This window comes from Elgaria multicarinata, chromosome 18, assembly GCF_023053635.1.
Source record: "Elgaria multicarinata webbii isolate HBS135686 ecotype San Diego chromosome 18, rElgMul1.1.pri, whole genome shotgun sequence".
Taxonomy (NCBI): Eukaryota; Metazoa; Chordata; class Lepidosauria; order Squamata; family Anguidae; genus Elgaria; species Elgaria multicarinata.
The window spans coordinates 24,661,405-24,680,426 of NC_086188.1; the positions used below are offsets into that span (position 1 = coordinate 24,661,405).

General features: G+C 45.4%; 1 protein-coding gene across 1 annotated transcript; it reads right to left on the reverse strand.

Moving 5' to 3' along the window:
• Positions 1–2,706: 2,706 nt before the first annotated feature.
• LOC134410623 (protein DGCR6-like) lies at positions 2,707–17,541 on the reverse strand. The gene is made up of 5 exons (XM_063143991.1): positions 17,253–17,541; positions 13,768–13,928; positions 12,509–12,609; positions 5,066–5,206; positions 2,707–3,170 (listed from the first exon to the last, which is right to left on the reverse strand). Exons 1-5 carry the CDS (start codon positions 17,423–17,425, stop codon positions 3,087–3,089), a joined length of 660 nt encoding a protein of 219 aa, XP_063000061.1. The 5' UTR covers positions 17,426–17,541; the 3' UTR covers positions 2,707–3,086.
• Between the last annotated feature and the right edge of the window lie 1,481 nt (positions 17,542–19,022).

Consider the following 19,022-nt stretch of genomic DNA (forward strand, 5'->3'; position numbering starts at 1 on the left):
CTTGTGAGGCTCCACTGTTTATATCATCTCATCTGATGACATCCAAAGCTCCTGGAAACAATGACCTTTGATCTCAAAACAAGCCCCCCCTGTGTTATCCCTCTCTCTGTCAAAACTTCGTTTGTATGCTCCTCAGAGCCAAAACTCATTGCTTTATGTTACTCTGTAAAGCACCAGAGTGCTATATCTCTCTTTAAACACACACACACAGTAAAATCAGTGGTTACTGAAGGGTGCAGGAAAGGCAGTCAATTCCCAAACTACAGGTCATGAAAAATCAACGAATGAAAGAACGGAAGATCCCTTGCCACCCACAGAGGCTCCCTTCCTCCCCCTAGACCAGCCTTCGCAACTCGGTGCCTTCCAGCTGTTTTGGACTGCAAACCCCCCCCAAGCCAGAATAGCCAATGATCAAGGATGTTGGGAGCTGAAGTCCAAAACATCTGGAGGGCACCATGTTGGGGAAGCCTGCCCTCCGCCAAGCACTGCAGACAACAGAGCTCCAGAACTACCCAGAGAGCTTTGGCTATTGGGCGGTATAAAAATGTAATAAATAAAGAATGCCCTTCTCCTGGATTGCCTGTAGGCAGGAAAGGTGCAGACAGATGTTGCTATCAAGAGCGCAAGGGTCCTCTGCTTGCTCACACCACGTCTCTCAAGCATTTCTTACCCAGGGCTACGTAGAACCTAGCGATGCCAAGCCTTCCATGTTAACCTCCTTGGTCCCAGGCAAAGGACAAGAGCAAGTACGGCTCTCACATGATCAGAGGCTGAAATGCTTCGGGGATGCTCATTAAGCAGGTCCTAGAAGCAATACGCTGCAGCTGGGCCCTATCAAGCACTTGGCAATAACCAACCAAGCTGACCTCCCATTTGGCAGCATTTACAGGTTCTTCAGACCCAGCATACTAACAGTGAGCTGCTGTCTCAAATCTAATGAAAATGTCTCTTCTTGGAAATGCAACAAAGGATTCTAAAATATGCATTTAGATACTGAGCAAGCTGGTCAAGTTAGTGGGACTGAATTCCCCGAATATCGCCTACACAGCTGTCCTCTATGGGACCCGATGATGAGTCCACCTAGCCTGACCAGTGAGTGCCTTAGGATGGTGTTCAACCTGTGTTGGAGGGGGCTGCACTCCCCCAAAGGATCAGTTCAGTTTGCGGGTGCTCATGAATCCAGCATCGTCACAGGAGACACAGGTGGCCACGGTGTCACAGGGTCCCTTTTATCAGCTTAGGGAGATATACTAACAATGACTTTATCTGGACAGAGTTGGCCTTGCTACCATTATCCATGTTGTGGTAACCTCTTGTCTAGGGTGACCCTATGAAAAGGAGGACAGGGCTCCTGTATCTTTAACAGTTGTATATAAGGCAGCATTTCAGCAAGCATCATTTATATACATGCAGCACTGTAGCTTTGTGACCAGATACAGAAGGAGGGCAGGGCTCCTGCATTTTTAACTGTTGTGATGAAGAGGGAATTTCACCAGGTGCTGCATGCATAAACACCTGCTGAAATTCCCTTTTCTGTATGCAACTGTCAAGAATACGTCCTCCTTTCCATATGGTCACCCAACTCTTGTCTGGATTACTGCAATGCATTTATTTATTTAAAACATTTATATCCCGCCCTATATCATTAAGATCTCAGAGCGGCGTACAATAAAAAACATACAGTATAAAACAATAAATATACAGTTAAAAACAAATTTAACCATGATCCAAGTTAAAGCAATATATAATTTAAAAACAGTAAAAGCAGTTAAAACAATGTGCCAGTGAGTTTAACCATCAAAAGCTTTGTTAAAAAGCCATGTTTTTACTTGGTGCTGAAATGAAATCAGTGTTGGTGCCAATAGAGCATCCAGGGGGAGAGCATCCCACAATCGGGGTGCCACAGCGGAGAAGGCCCTCTCCCTTGTCCCATCATAATGTATATGTTGCATTGGTGGGATGTGGAGAAGGGCTCCCCAAACAGATCTAAGGTCTCGGGCAGGCATATATAAGGAGAGGCACTCTCTCAAGTATCGAGGTCCCAAGCCGTTTATTCATGGGACTGCATTTGAAAATGGCCCAGGAATTTTAGCTGGTCCAAAATGGGACTGGCCAATTCATAGAATTGTGGAGTCAGAAGGGACCACAAGGATCATCTAATCCAACCCTCTGCAATGCGCAGGAAAACCAGTTAAACCATCCATGACAGGTTGCTGTCCAGACTCTTAAGAACTTCCAGAGATGGAAATCCCACAAACTCTGCAAGGAGACCGTTCCACTGTTGTACAGATCTTACCATAAGGAAGTTTCCCCTTTTATTTAACTGAAATCTACGTAGCTGTAACTTATCATGCTACACCAGTCCTTTGCCATCTGCATGGGCAGTCAGTTCATTTTCAGTCCCAATTCAATGTAATCAACCTTGAAAGCCTTCTTTAAAAAAATGTTTTCATGCTTCTTAGACCTTGAGAACTGGTGTTTTCTCTGTTGGTTTTATTCTGATGCTCTTTTAACTTATTTTTATTTAATTTTATATTGCTTTTTTTACATATTTTGTGTGCAGTGCTCAGAGAACTTTTGGTTAACTGGTATCAATAAAAATAAAATAAAAAATAAAAATAAAGTTCTGGAAAAAAACCTGGAACCATTCCATTCCCCACGCCTAAAACCACTTCCCCTAAAGTAAGAATTTGCACTGATGCTAAATTATACTGAATTATGTTTACTGCCTTCTTTAGAAATCTCAGTTTATATACGACAATGTCAAACAGCCTTGAGATATGTGGAAATTCCTCATCAGCTTTAAATAAATAAATGAACAAACATGCAAAAAAAGAAGACAGAACTAAACAAGACAGAATCAAACTGAAGCGCTGGTCTTCGGTGGGTACGGGGGTGTTAGAAAGCTCCGAGCCCCCTCCCTTGGTGGTGCTGCTTCCGCTGTCCTCTGCATTCTGGCAATGGAATTGGATGTACCAATCTTTTAATACAAGAACAAAACACTGAGTAATCTCCTTGAGCGCGATGACACCCACGGAGGGAGGATCTTGGCTGGAAACAGGAGGGGAGCCGTGCCCGTGCCCCCCTCAAGAGAACGGCTTCCTTGGCTGGGATTCCTTCTGTTGCAGCTTTCGAATGAGCTCCAGCAGATTCATCTGTAGAGTCAGTTCCTGTGAAGGGAAAATAATATCTTTACTTCAGGAAGCGGACTTACCAAGGCTTCCTTGTGATTTGTTTTTAATTCTTTTAATGTAATAAATATTTTTGTACACATATTGGTCGACACAGCAGTCAAGTTGTGACTGCTGGTGCCATGTTGTTTTCCTTAACTCTGTTGCAGTCATTCCGTGCTTTTCGTTAAGGACCAGTTTGGTTTTTCACCTGTGGTGTTAATTTACAAGGCTGCCACAGGACGGGGCGGCATCCGTCAAGCCTCCTCCATCTTCTGTACCAACCCCACGTCTGAGGGCTGAGTCGCGTGACTTTGGTAGTACAGTTTCTCAGAATAATCCAACAGTGACTCTCTAGTTTTATCTCTATAACGAGAATCCTTCTCTCTAGCGGCAGCGCCCATCATCTGGAAAAACCTCCCTCATGTAGTTTCGGAGGCAGAAAATGTAACATCCTTTAAACGCCTCCTTTTTATATATATATATATATAATTTTTTTATTTTTTCCCTACAATACTTAAACATACACATTTACATTATCACAAAAAGAAATTAAAAAAACCATACTACATAATATTGAAATGTTGAATACATAATATCTTATCTAAATAACATAATCAAACTTAACATACAAGTGCACCCCCCACCCCTCGGGATCTCATTCCTGATTCCAAAATCTCATACTTTCTTCTGCTGGCGGTTTCCCACTTCCTTTAGAAAACACAAATATTAGGAACTGTTTCCAAATTCCTTCAAAATCATTTGATTTAGCTAAACCTCTTCTCCATTTAATATTACATGTCAATTTATCATTAATAGCTATATCCCATACTTCTTTATACCATTCTTCAATAGAATATTCCCCTTGAATCTTCCAGTTCCTAGCTACAATCAATCTTTAAACACCTCCTGAAAACACATCCTTTCACACACGCTTTCCCTGGGCTGTAATTGCTGCTGGGTTTATTTTGGTTTTACATTGTATTTTTAAACTTTTAAAGCTTTATATTAAGCTTTGATCTGCTGCGTTTTATGGCTTTAATTGTGAAGTACCCAGAGAGCCTTGGCTATTGGGCAGTATACAAATAAAATCAATCAGTCAATCAATTGGATGAGGCAGCCACCTTGGGCAGCGGACAGATTTTGGGTGCTGCTGGGTGCTAGCAAATGTGGGGAGCAGATCCATCATGCATGTTTACAAGGAAAGGGGAGAGAGAGCTTCTGTCTTTCAGGTTATAGCGGGACCTTTCAACACCTGATCTTCACGGAACCCTTTCCAAATTAAATTGGACTCCAAGGAACCCCTGGAATCCAGGCACTGCCAAAGATTCCGTGGTTCCACTTTGCTTCTTTGCTGGGGCTGCTAGCAGGGCTGTTGTGATGGTGGCACTCGCCTTATGGGACACCCTCCCGTGCAGACTTCCCCCCCTGACTCAGTATCGCCCCCTCCAGTCAAAACCTCTCCAGCTTTTTAGATTGTATGGTGTGCTTTTAATGGTGTGATTACTAGAGAGTTTTGCCACTGAATTTTCCTGCTGCCTTAATTCCGTGCTTTCATCCTAACAAGGTTATGAGGACTGTTTGACTGTGTTTTGTTTTTCTAAATTATTATCATGTGTCACTTTGAATAATATTTTTAGAAAAGTAGAAATACATACACAGAAGTACATCCTGGGGCTTCTGAGTGTGCAATGTGCGCCCACGCCTCTGCAGCAGCACCATGGGTGTGGATGGGGGAGCTGTGCTTGAAGGAAACCCGCCTGCATCATTGATCTCCTCACTGTGGAAGCCCTAGTAAAGCTTCTAAGATGCCTCAGGGCACCCTGGGACAGACATGGCTGGAAGGCTCTAATCCCTGTCAGGGCTTTGAAAAACCCAACGTATCCCACACAGACCTGGGGGTTGGTAGTGATATAAAACCCAGAAACGCCAGCTTTCTCCAACGTGCTCTGCTGGTCCACCACTTTCTGATCCAGTTCCAGGACGATTTTCTCATCCATCATCTGCTGCTCTTCATGAATTCGCTGCTCCATGGCCTGAGCAAAAGAGGGATCAGAGGGCAGAAAACCCAAAGGAGGAAAAGGAGGAAAAGGGCCGGTCGGTCCAACGCCTTGTGGCAATGCAGGACTGTCCAATCAGCCTCCCTAGGCCTTTCCCAACTTGGCGCCCTCCAGATGTGGACTGCAACTCCCATCATTCCCAGCCAGTATGAAACACACCATCTTAGGCCTTAGCTAGACCTAAGGTTTATCCCGGGGTCATCCCTGTCCATGTAAATGACACACAGGATATCCCAGGAGCAGGCAGGGATGACCCCGGGACGATCCCAGGATAAACCTTAGGTCTAGCTAAGGCCAGAGTCACACTGGGCCTCTTGTGGAAATGAGTTCAGGGCTTGTGCAAATCAGCCACCAGCCACGCGCTGCAGAGGAAAGAAACACCTGACAGGCCTAACAGGCACTGGACAAGGGGGACAACTGCAGCCCGACGGAAGTCAGTCCCGGAGTCATCGCCAGTACTTTGGGGTGGGGCTGTAGCCCAATGCTGCCCAAACTCTCCTCTCTAGTTATGGCAGTGTGAGCCAGTGGGCTGCAGTGGTGAAGGAGGTTGGACTGGGATCAGGAGGACTCGGGTTCAGATCCCTGCGTGAAACCCACTGGATGGCCCTGGGCCAGCCAGGATTCTTCAGGCCAGGCTTTTACTGACCCATCACCCTGCTTCATTCACCGACGTCCACGAGCGCACGTGCGTGCTTTTTCTGACAATGATGTCTTCCACTCCTAACCCCACCCCCTGTGTTTTCCCACCACTCCGTCCATCTTTGTCTTACCATGGAAAATCTGTTCAAGGAAGAAGGAAAAAAGGGAATAGCTGCACAAGGGTGTTAGTGACAGGGCCCCTCCATGTCGAAGCACCTCTAATCTACCTTGCAGGTGTATAAAAGGGGGTGGTGGCCCCACAGACGCGGCCCTGAACCCCTTGGAGGAAGAGAGGGAGAAACATTCCCCTGAACGTTGTTCATTCAATGGTGTCCCAGAAACCTACAGAGAGAGAGCTTTCCTGATCAGCCTTAGTGCCCTCCGGATGTATCAGACTACAGCCCCCATAATCTCAGAGCACCTGCCAAGCTGGCCGGGGCTGATGGGAGTTGAAATCCCAAACATCTGGAGTGCTGCCCCGGATCGAGCCACTCCTTTCTACCTGCGGGGAGGGGGGATTCAAGATGGCGCCTGCAGCAGCAACAGTTCGTTTTGGAGCTCCAGGAAGGTTTTAATTTTACTTGTTTTAATTCTACTTTTACTTACTTCTTTGCCTTGCCTTGCCTTTGAAGTTTGAAGTTTGAAGCTACGAGAGAGTCGGAGTGTGGGAGTCCACTCTGGTATTTGACTGTTTGACTACTATCTCCTCCCTCAATTCTGAAAGTTAATGCTGGCTAACAAGATTTCAGAAGCTCGGCGTTTTATCTCTCCTTTAGGGGTCAGGAGGGCTGAAAGGTTTTCCATACCCATAGTTTAGCTAGATAATATTTACTAGAGCTTCAGTGGAGGAGGGCAGCGTCTCCGGCTTGGGTGATAAAGGCATCGGAGACTGAACTGCGGAGGAGTTATGAAGGAGCTTTGCAATTAAAAAGCCAGATACTCACTCAACTTCTAGCTGTGGGGAGATAGTCTCTATCTGCCATCTTGGCCCTGTGGGGAAGAAGAAGGACCGAGGGGACAGGAGCAGGCAGAAGTAACATCGGGGCCTGCTCCTGCTGGACTCTTCCCCCCCCCCCCAGGGCAAACTGCCATCTTGGCCCTGTGGGGAAGAAGAAGGACCGTGGGGACAGGAGCAGGCAGAAGTAACATCGGGGCCTGATCCTGCTGGACTCTTCCCCCCCCCCCCACAGGGCAAACTGCCATCTTGGCCCTGTGGGGAAGAAGAAGGACCGAGGGGACAGGAGCAGGCAGAAGTAACATCGGGGCCTGCTCCTGCTGGACTCTCTCTCTCTCTCTCTCTCTCTCTCTCTCTCTCTCTTTCTCTCTCCTCCCTCCCTCCCTCCTTGACTCCTTTTCCTTGTGTGTCATGTCTTTATTAGATTGTAAGCCTGAGGGCAGGGACTGTCTTTTGTGCTAAGTGTAAGCCGCTCCGAGAGCCTTTTTTGGCTGAGGAGCGGGGTATAAGTATGATTGATAAATAAATAAATAAATAAATAAATAAATAATAGTCTCTGAAAATAATTGAACAATGGTGCTAACTAGAAAGGACTACAAAACCCTTGGGCTTGTTCCTGTATCTACAGGTGTTCTCTTAAAGAAGCACAAAGTTCAAACAAAAATCATCAACTTCCTTACAGTCAAGGAGAAGGAGGGGGAAAGGGAGGGGGTGGAGGAGTTGGAAGATGCGAAACCACACTCCCCAGTTCCCCCTAACTCCAATTTGGACTGGAGCTTGGATCTTAAAGGGAATCTCCATGACTACAAAGACTACAAAGAGGATTCCGATCCAGTCAGCCTTGCAGCAGAGCTGACTCTTGCAGAGAGTTTAGCACCTCAAGAGCCGTATCAGTCGCCAGATAAACTCCACCTACCTCCTGACAATTCTACCCAGATAGAGGAATTAATGGAAAGGCAAATTGCTGCGATGGTTCCAGGCAGGAAAGAGGCTCCAATTCAACCCTGCACGATAAATGAGGAAGGTATGCCAATCCTAGGAGGTCTTCTTACGTTAACAGAAGACATTGAACATATAAAATCTTATCTGGCTGAATGCAACAAATTATTAACTACTTTGGCGGAAATCTATAAAAGCACTTGGTTAAGTTCCAATAAAGTAACAATTGGACTGCCGACTAACAATAAGAGCCCCCCTACAAGGGGCACAAATATGCCAGGGGGGAAAGCGCGTATTAAGGGAGGCAGCAAAAGACGGGCTATAGCCACAAAGAAAACTAAAAATGTAAGAAATCCAAAGCCAGCTCATTTTTAAAAAATGGATTATAAGAAACTTTTTAAAATACTTGACAACAACTTAAAATTGAATTCCAACCAGAATATGGAGAAATCCCCCATGAAAAGCAAGGTAAATCAAAATAACAACAAACACTATTCAGAGACTGCTATGGGTAACCTAACCCAGACCCCAGTGTTTACATCAATTCAAAAGCAGGATTTTACAAGGAAGAGCCCTATAATGCAGGATCCATGGACTCAAATCCTGATAGAAACCAAAACACCTCAAAAGACAATTGTAAAAGATTGTACCTGGAGACTAGTACTGAATCGAAATAAATTAGTCTTATCAAACTATCCAAAACCAGAGGGGATTTTATCACAAAATGAACGTAAACGTCATTTCTATAAAATTTTGGAACTGGTTCTTGTATTATTATTATTATTATTTATTTATATAGCACCATCAATGTACATGGTGCTGTACAGATAACACAGTAAATAGCAAGACCCTGCCGCATAGGCTTACAATCTAATAATCTTCCAGGTTTCTTTTCAATAGAGGACCTAATAAGGGTTGAATACCTATATTTTAATGTCTTTCGTGCTCGTGCAGTAGTCACATTTTGCAATTGGAATTAAGCTAAGACAGTGTATGATTGTAGGGGCCTATTAAGCAAGCGTGGTATATTGGTTTCTAGATTTTTTGAGAACTGGGCACCTCCCCTTCCCTTGGGTCCCCACTTGCCCACACATACTAAAAGTGCTCGAATTGAGGAATCATCTAATCATAATAATCTAATTGACTTTGATAGTGCAGGGAACAACCCTTCTATCCATGAATGCTCGAGTGATTTAGAGACACGAGAACTTTTACACCCTGTTGACTATGGACAAAGGCTGACATCACAAAAGAGGGAAGTACCCTTCGATGCTGAAGAGCAGAAGTTACTAGAGTCCTTCTCTGCTCTATCTCATGATGCACAAAATGAAATTGTTGATAGACTCAATTTTTTAAAATCACATTTGGAAAAAATGAAGGTGGGGCAAAGAAACCTACTTAGGGTTTCGCGGGGAGGTCCACCGAACCATAGAGAGTCCGGTAATAGACCAACAAGTGAACAACATGGAAAGTTGGGAGTGTGCTGAGCTGAGAGCTTTGGGCGAAAAGATATGCCCTCCACGACAACAGGTTACTGTAGAGATAAATCCACTCACCTGTAAATGTGATCTTGACTATACCCCTAAAAATCTTGCTATTGCAAAAACAGCAACTGCCTCCAAATTAACCTGGTTTGAGATGAGAGAGCTGGATGTGGCGGAAATTGGTTCTCCTCAGAAAGCAGCTGCGATAGGAGGACACCTACCTAATGTATATCATCCAATAGTTTCAAATGTGAGTAAACTGAGTCCACTTATGGAGGCCATTGAACTTGCTGAGGATGAAGTTGGCGCAGCAGGATCAATTAGGGAAAAGGAGCAGACCCATGAGAGAAGTAGGGCTATCTCCAAGGGAAAAGCCGATGTACAATCTCCTCATAAAATGGTTCAGAGGACTCTCTTGCCAAACCCTAAAGGTTTGAGCCTGAAAGGGTTGAACTCTGCAGCTCCCATAGTAATGTGTAGCCCTTTGAGTTCCCCTGTTGGAAAGACTCAGTATACCCTGGATTGACCAAATCTATGCCATCAGAATTCACAACTAACATTGCTTTCTTGGAACGTTGCAGGCTGGCAGAGCAAGACTGCTGATCCATCTTTACAGGATTTTATTAGCCGTCACGATATCCTACTGCTACAGGAGACTTGGATAAGGGAGGAACTGGAATTGAATGGCTTTGCAACCTACTCTTTAAAAGCAGAGCCAAGTACTAGGGGAGGGCGTTCTAAGGGAGGCCTTGGGATTTTGGTTTCAACTAAACTCAGAGCCACCTTCACGAGTTCAGATTGTTTACCTGGTATTGCAATTTCTCTAGTGACTGAATTTCACGCTTTCTCCTTGTTATTAATAAATGTTTATCTACCCCCTTTGAGTAAAAAACATCTAAATAAAGATAGGTGGTTCAGACTGCAAGAGTTCATTGAAAGAAAGACATCTGAGCATCCAGGAGCATCTGTGATACTGGCAGGAGATTTTAATGCCAGAATTGGTCCGAATGATGAAGCTCTCTACTGCCATTATGGTGAACACCCTCCTGAAACAGAGGTGGCACATCTACTACCTGAAAGGCAGTCTAAAGACAGTGGTTGCAATTACTCCAGATTGTGCCTCCTACATATGATAAATTATTTAGATTTAGTGTTGTTAAATGGGGGCACAGAGGGAGACAGAAAAGGTGAATACACATTTTTATCAGGCTCTGGAGCATCAACAATTGATTATTTTATCGTATCGTATAATCTGTTAAATTTGGTGATTAGTTGCAGGGTGGGTACGCGTACAGAGAGTGACCACCTTCCTTTAATGGTACTCCTGAACCTTAGGGATCAGGAAGTCCATGCAGATCATGGACCTTGGATCTTCCCTGAGTCTGAAATTAGAGCCTCATGTGTAAGATGGTCTGGCAGGTTAGATAACGACCTACGGCTATCGTTACACTCAGAAAATTGTCTTAGATTGCAAGACACTTTGCTAACTGCGGGGTTCTCGCAAACTGTCTTAGAGTCGTATCAAGAGATTATTTTACTCTTTCAAAATTGTTTGACTCAGAAAAAACCCACATATGTCCCTCCCTGTAGATCCAAACCTTGGTTTGACCAAGATTGTGTGGATATGAAGAAATCCTTAATAGATAAATACAGGAGGTACAGGGAATTGGATTTGCCGACTCTACCCTCTGAATGGTTGTCTTTAAAGAAGAGATATAAAAACTTGATTAAGGAGAAAAAGAATCAGGCGCGGAGAGTGGATAGGCAGAATCTAATTGTCGCTTCAAGGGCTCGGGACACAGCCACCTTTTGGAGAATTGTCTCCTCTGGTTGGCAGAGTAAACCAGGTAGAATGGACTTTCATATTCCTGTTAAGACCTGGGAACTATATTTTAGTGAACTGTATGCAGAAAGACAAACTGGAATCTCACTGTCGCAAACTGAACTGGCGAATGTCCCTGATTGGCCTCCCGTTTCTATTTCTGAAATTAAAAGCCTTATTTCTAAACTTAAACAAATCTAAAGTCTTGGTTTTTACCAGAAAGCGGATTAAACATCATTGGCAGATAAATGGGCATTTAATTGAACAGGTTAAAACCTATAAATATTTGGGAGTCATCTTTCAATCGTCTGGCTCATGGAAGAGTCAAATCTCTAATGCCATTGCAAATGCACAGAGGAGTGCCAAATCACTAATTTCTTTTTTTTATGCCAAAGGAGGACAGTATATACCATCAGCCTTACAAGTGTTTTCCGCCAAGGTATTAACACAATTGCTTTACGGTGCACAATTTTGCACTTACAGCAATTTTACTGCTATGGAATCCACCCAAACAAAATTTCTGAGAAATATTCTTTGTCTTCCAAGCTGTGTGCCCAACGTACTTCTACGTCTAGAGACAGGTCAAATCTCGGTTGAATCCCGTGCCTGGAGGTACAAGTTAAACTTCTGGCTAAAAATGACATTCTCTCCTCAAGGCTTGGCCCCTTTGACTCTGACTGATGCATTCCAGTCTAAATGGAAAAGGGCTGTGAACGAAAAATTGTGCATTTTGGGTTTCTCGCAAAATGCCATTTTGACATTAGGCCTTTCAAAAGCCAAGGAGGATATATATCAGCGTATTAGTGATATTGAGTTACAAGATCATATAAGAGCAGCAACCCCATATCCTGAATTTAGAGATCGGGGGCAGGCTCTCCTTCCTGCAACATATTTAACTTCTTTAACTATTCCAAAATACAGGAAAGCCTTCACGCAGGCTAAATTTAATGTGCTTCTTTTGGAGGGTAAATTTAATAATATTCCATATTCTAAGCGCTTATGCCCCTGTAAAGCTGACATGATAGAAACTGTGGATCATGTATTGTTGTACTGCTCCTTTTATTGTGACTTTCGGCATACTTTCATCACTCCTATTTTACAAGGAATACCTGGGAGATCTGATGTATTCTATACAGACTATCTTTTGGCTGATCAGAATTCTCAAATAACCTCCAAAGTGGCTAAATTTTGTGCTGCGGCAATTGCTTGTCGGCGTGGGATGATATCATCTGATTGTGACAATGTTTTAATCTATTAAAATATGTGGGACATATTTTAACTAATTAATTGTTACCATATATTGTTTTATTCATAGTCTGATTTTATTCTGTTGGTTTGGGAATATTATATGTGCTTATATTGTTGTGTTGTTTTGCTGGTCTTGTGACCGTAAATAAAATTCATTCATTCATACCTGCGGGGAGGCGGGTCTCACTTACCTGCAGCTCCCTCTGCTGGGCGGCTTTGAGGAGGGGCAGGTTGTGTGCTTTGCAGCCTTGCTGGTCTTCCTTGTGTTTGTGCAGCATCTCCTGCTTGAGAACTGGTGGGGGACAGAAGCAAAAGGGTCAGTACTTGCTTCTGGGTCACAGGGGGAGAGTGAACAGCCAGCTTCACAGCGTGTTTGCTGCTGGCCCTTTGCCCCACCCTGGTTAATTGGGTCTGAGTGACCGTCAGCAGGAAGAAGAGGGGGGGATAGAAAGGGGTGGCAAAATTGCCCCTTTCCTAGTAGGAACGAACCTTCCCTTCCTGTGATCTATCATCCTCAAATAGAAATGGCTTGTTGCATCGGTTCAGCTTTCTCCAACTTGGCTCCCTCCAGATGCGTTGGACTGCTTTCCCCACCATCCCCAGCCTGGGAATGATGGGAATTGCAGTCCAACACACATGGAGGGTCCCTGGTTGGGGAAGGCTGTCATAGTTTTTAATTCCATGACACTGAAAGTAAATGGCAAGCTCTAAATCAGTCATGTCCCTTCAGCTGTTTCAGACTACATTGGTTGGATCTGATGGGAGTCGAAGTCCAAAATATGTGGAGGGCACCAGGTTGGGATGGAGGGTCATAGTTTCAGCTTTAAGAGCTTATGAGAGACAGCTTTAAGATGCTTCGATTCATAGAATCATAGAATAGCAGAGTTGGAAGGGGCCTACAAGGCCATCGAGTCCAACCCCCTGCTCCATGCAGGAATCCACCCTAAAGCATCCCATTCAGGTACCTGATTCCATTCAGGTACCATTCTAAACCAGTCTATTTTTAAGAGGCATATACGTTCTTCTAAAATCCATTAAAGATAATAATAATAATGGATTTTTTTTTACCCACCTTGGCCAGAGCTTTCTAGTGGATGGGGAAACTGTTCTTAAAGGCTAATTGTGTGTGCTACAGGTGTCCCTCCCCAATACTGCAGACAGGTTCAGCAAAATGCCCAGCGAGGAATGATTCCTGCCTGAAGTCTGGGCTTGGGCAGCTCTTCTGAAAAGGACGAATGGGCATCCGTTTATTTCTCTCTCTTGCAAAGTGTCTCAAATAACCCTCCCCCACTACCTGTTCTGCTCAGCAGAATCAGAATCTTCATTTCACTCATTAAATGACTGGGAAATGGCAGATTTCCCACTGTTTAGCCATCCTGTTTGATGCATACAAGAGGTCATTTGGTCGGTGGGGCACGGCCATTTCATGCAAGCGATCTAGGTTCCTTGCCTCGATGCTCGCTGTGCAGCTTGAGTCGCTGGTTGTAAAGGTTTCTCTCCGTCAAGTGCTGGATCTCAAGCAAGCCCTGGACGATCTCAAAGACGGTCCCGTCGATGAGAGCCAGTGCCAAGTCGCTGAGGATGGTGTAGGACAGTCTTTGCTGGGAAGCACTGGGAGGAAAAAGCAGGCATCCAGGGCTCACCTGGATTTTAGTGGCAAAGGTATCTCAACAGCAGTAGCTCTTAACTAGTGACAGGAGAGACATGCACTTTCCGGTGGTCCCCAGGATCACAAAGAAAATACACTGGGCAGCTGAAAGTTTCTTTGATATTTGCACCACATGCTGAAGAAGCAAGCCATTTTTTTTCAGTTTAAAAATTAAAAGCAGCTTGCCTCTTCAGCAGTTTAAGCAGTTCCAGCTGAAACATCAAAGAAATCTAGGCCACCCTTTGTGTGCACAAAATTTCCATTGGAAACTATTCAATTTCCACCCCCATCTACATGAACTGCTCAGAAGTCTTCGGTTATTGGTGGCATAGAAATATAACAAAATAAATAAATGATGGCCATCAGATAAGAAAACTCAGCGACTTGCAAAGAACAAGAAAACCCGAAAAGTGGGTTTGTAAATGCAGTAAAGTTTAGGAGCTTTAGGGCACAATCCTATATATGTTTCAACAGAAAAATGTCCTACAGCTCCACCTGAGACTTTCGTCTGTCTAAACCTGCATAGGATTGCACCCTTAGGCTCAACTGGGTTCTCGGGGCCATCTGTCTGGCCACTGTGGGAAACAGAATCCTGATCTAGATGGACCTTTGGGTGGATCCAGCAGGGCTCCTCTTAGGTTCTTATTACAATTCTAATGGAGTAATATCGTGTTCCAAGAGAGTGCCTACTTATTTGTTAATAAACTACCTGGGGAGGGAAAGGCAACAGCACGGCTACTTGGCTCTGGAAAGCATTTCTCTTCACACACTCTGGAAAGTTACTTTGGGTGAAATTATTTGAATGCCTTCTCTATCGACAAAGCAGCCAGGCCTCTGCAAAGCATGCAGAGTTTATGGTGCTAAATAACAGCAACACAGAACATTTATGCAGTGTTTCACACACTTTATCGCAGTCCGTACAACAATCCTGTAAGGTAGGCCATCATCATCATCATCCCAGACTGCAGAGAAAAACAGACTTGCAATACAGTAAGCAGCGATGTAACACAGTTTACGAAGGAGTGTTACTTGGCAAAAGCTATCTAAAGGAGTCTTGTCAGTAATCATAAGCCAGCCTGTTGTGCTTTTAAGAGCTATAACAGCAGGTACCGATGCAACCAGTGATAGGGTGACCATATGACCGGATTTGCCCGGATTTGTCCGGGTTTTTGACGGCAAATCCGGGAGGGGAGGGGAAATCCGGATTTTTCCAAAGAGCAGCTCTAACGGGAATTAACAAAAATGCTTATAACTCTATCATTTTTTAAGATAAAGACATGAAACTTGGCACAATGGTAGCTCTTAGGAAGGGCTTTAGTCATACCAAATTTGAAACAGTTCCAGTCATCCATTGATTTTTAAGGAATTTTTTAGAAATTGAGGTTTTAAAATTATTTTTAAACTGTCTTTTTTAAAGATAAAGAGCTGAAAGTTGGCACCATGATAGCTTTTAGGTAGAGCTTTAGCCATACCAAATTTGAAACAGATCTGGGGCCAGTAGCAAACCCTGTTAACAACAACAGCAGCTTGCAATGAGTGAAGATACAGTCAGAAAAGATATTTGAGGGAAGGGGAGAATGTAACACACAGAGTATAGCAAAAGCTTCCAAGTACAGCAAAACCTACAAAAGTAGGAGTGAGTGAAGTTAATTTCAGATACACTGAATCTCTCACTTGTTCTTTATTTCAGTGATTTTAACATTAAGAAGTTATGTAGAACAGATTTGTCTTAAATGTGTGCTGTAAAATCAGACATGTGACCAAGGCTATGTTCGGGTGGGCACGCCCCCTTGGTGCTGGACACGCCCCCTTGGGGGCAACCATGTTGTCCTCCTTTTTGGTTTCCAAAATATGGTTACCCTAACCGGTGAAGCTCCCCATATATCTTGCACCTTGCACCTGCTGTATGTCTTCCCGTTGTGTTGAAAGGATTGGTGCTGATCACCATCAACATAAGAAGAGCCGTGCTGGATCAGACCAAAGGTCCAGCATCTCACTTCCCACAGCGGCCAACCGGATGCCTAAATGTACATTGATGGTGCTATATAAATAAATAATAATAATAATAAAGCCGTAAAAAGGGCATGAAGGCAAGCGCTCTCTCCCATTGCTACCCTCCAGGAACTGGTGTTCAGTGGTACACAGCCTTTGACCATGGAGGTTCCACGTGGCCATCCATAGTGAGCGCAATTCTATGCAGTTTTAGAAGGGAAAAGGTTGTACAGCTCCCAGCATCCCCCAGTCAGCCACGCTGGGAGCTGTAGGACGTTTCCCCCCGCCCCCTAGCCTGCATAGGATTGCATACTAAGGCAACTCAGGGACACATTGTGAAATCCCTGGTTCAAAACTCACCTGAGCCTTGAACTCATAGGTGGCCTTAGGCAAAGCCTCTGTCTCAGCCATGTGCAATATGAGAGATGATCATACTAGCTTACCTTACTGGGCTGTTTAAGGATCACAACTGGATCGTGCACGTGAAGTGCTCTGAACACTCGAATGCACTATATACAAGTGCAAAGTGTTGTTATTATTATTATTATGACTAGCAGCCATCGATAGAACTATAATCTCCACCCTCCATGAACCTGTCTAACCTCCCTTTAAAGCCATCCCTGCATCTTGCAAGCACTCAAGTCCCACCGTTTAATTTTGCGTTGTTATGCGAAGGAAGACTCTTGTTTATGAATTCAAAACAATGGCCCTTCCTCACTCAGCAGCCCAGAATCTACTCCGAGGCCACAAAAGCTTCTGCAGTAAATCACTGTATTAGTCTTTAAGGCACCACAGGACGCTTAGTCACAAGTTCTGGTATTATGGGATATGGGAAGTGGTGGGAAGGAATAAAACAAAACATAAATCATCACTGTGGCCACTTTCTCCGCCACAGCAGGTAGAATTCTTTGATTATCACCCCCTTCCCTCAACCCCCCCCCCAACCTGGTGCCCTCCAGATGTTTGGCATTCAGCTCCCATCAGCCCCAGCCGGTATGGCCAATGATCAGAAATGCTGGGAGTTGTAGTCCCAAACATCTGGAGAGCAGAGACTGGGGTAAGGCTGCCCAACCTGGTGACTTCCCAGATGTGTAGGGCAGTACTTGCCACCCCAGCCTTTAGACAGGGGATGATGGGTGCTGCAGTCCAACACATCCGGAGGGCACCAGGTTGGCCGGAGAGGCGCTCTTTGGCGGCTTTTCTCTCCCCCTGAGTCTCCCCCAAAGCCCCCGGCGTCGTAGCCTCTCCTCAGGGGAAGGGGCTCCGGGGGAGAAGCGGGCCCCGGCTCCGCGCACCTGGGCAGGTCCTTGACGAGGGTCTGCAGCTCGGACAGGAGCTGGTAGTGGCGGGCCTGCTGCCGGTCGCCGCCGCCGCCGCCTCGTCCTCCGCCACCCCGTGCCGCGGGGCCTTCTCCCTCGTCGGCGTCCCCGCCCTCATCGTAAGCGAAGCCCGCCCGGAAGCGCTCCATGCCCGGCGGGCGCAAGTACGCGAGCGCGGGAGGCAGGGAGGGAAGCGGCCAGGCCTAAGCGCGAGCCTCGCGTCGACCCCGCCTCTCGCTGGGCGGGCCGGGCCGGCTGGGCCCCAACTCAAGCGCCCCGCTGCGAGACAGGAGGACCGCGCAAGCCGAGAGGCGGCCTGGCTGAGTGCCCCTCCCCACACACAAGCCTGCCTGGTGTGATCCTTTCCTTCTTTCAAATGAGCACGTGAGAGCCAGGTGCCTCTGAGCATGAGCAGAGTGCCCCCTCCCCACACGCAAGCCTGCCTGGTGTGATCCTTTCCTTCTTTCAAATGAGCACGTAAGAGCCAGGTGCCTCTGAGCATGAGCAGAGTGCCCCCTCCCCACATGCAAATAGAACTCAAAGTATTTCTGCGTGACACGATATATATTTTTTCAAATAAGGACATAATGATCAGAATGGAGATAATATTATTATTATCATCCAGTCGTCAAAGAAGAACTTTACATTTCTCTCTTACTCAATATTCTTTCTTTCTTTCTGCAAAATAAGGACCTAAGGGCCAGGTGCCTTTGAACATATGTAGAGTGCCCTTAACCCACAAAGAAGAACTTGAAATTTGAGGGAGGGCTTGCATGTGTTTGTGTGTGTATGCAAAATAAGGACATGCTGGCTAGGTGCTTCTGACCATGTGCAGAGTACCCTTGACCACAAAATAGAACTTCTCTCTCTTGCTTGCAAAATAGGGACATAAAAGCTAGGTAGCTCTGAGCATGGGCAGAGTGCCGCCCACCCCAGCTGAACAGAATCACTTTGCAAAGTAGGTTCATAAGGGTCAAGAAGTTCTTTTTCAAAAAAGCAAAACAAAAACCCACAATAAGGACAGAGTGTATTTGAGCAGAATTCTGCTCCCTCTCAATTTAAAAGACAACACTTTTAAAAACAACCAGCCTGCATTTTTTTTTAGAAAACAGGTAGTAATGAAAATATTAACACACACAGGAAACTGAATCCTGGGTAAGTGCTGGAACCCCTGAAACCTCTCACTGCTCGGAAGTGGGGTGCAGGTACGTAACAGTATCTAACATTAAAATTAACAATTGGGCCAGTTTTAGAAGTGAAGGCGGCACTCCTGTATTTGTTGCACTAAGGAATCCCAGCGAATAGTTAATTCTTAAATTGAGAGGTCCTCTGAGCAATGTGCAGAGTGTTCCCCTATGTGGCAGAACAGTTTAAGACGTACATCTGGCCGCTAGATGGGCCCAGTGCCCTGACTCCGTGTCCGGCACTGTTCTACTCTCGTGCGCCCCCTCCGGCATCCCCCATGCCATTGCAAGCAGTCCTAGGCTGTGCTTCTTGGATTAAGAGCTGCTTCAGTAGCGCCCGCCAAAGCGTTGCTGCTCCGTGTTGCTGCTGCTGCTGCAGCTGGCCCGGCCCTGGCTCCATCCAGGAGAGGAGGAAGCCTATCAGGACATTGTTCTTGCTCTGTGCCGTGGAATCAGCCTTCCCCAACCTGGTGCCCCCCAGATATGCTGGACAATAACTCCCATCGGCCCACACAGGAGTTGTAGTACATCCAACACATCTGGAGGGCACCAGGTTGGGGAA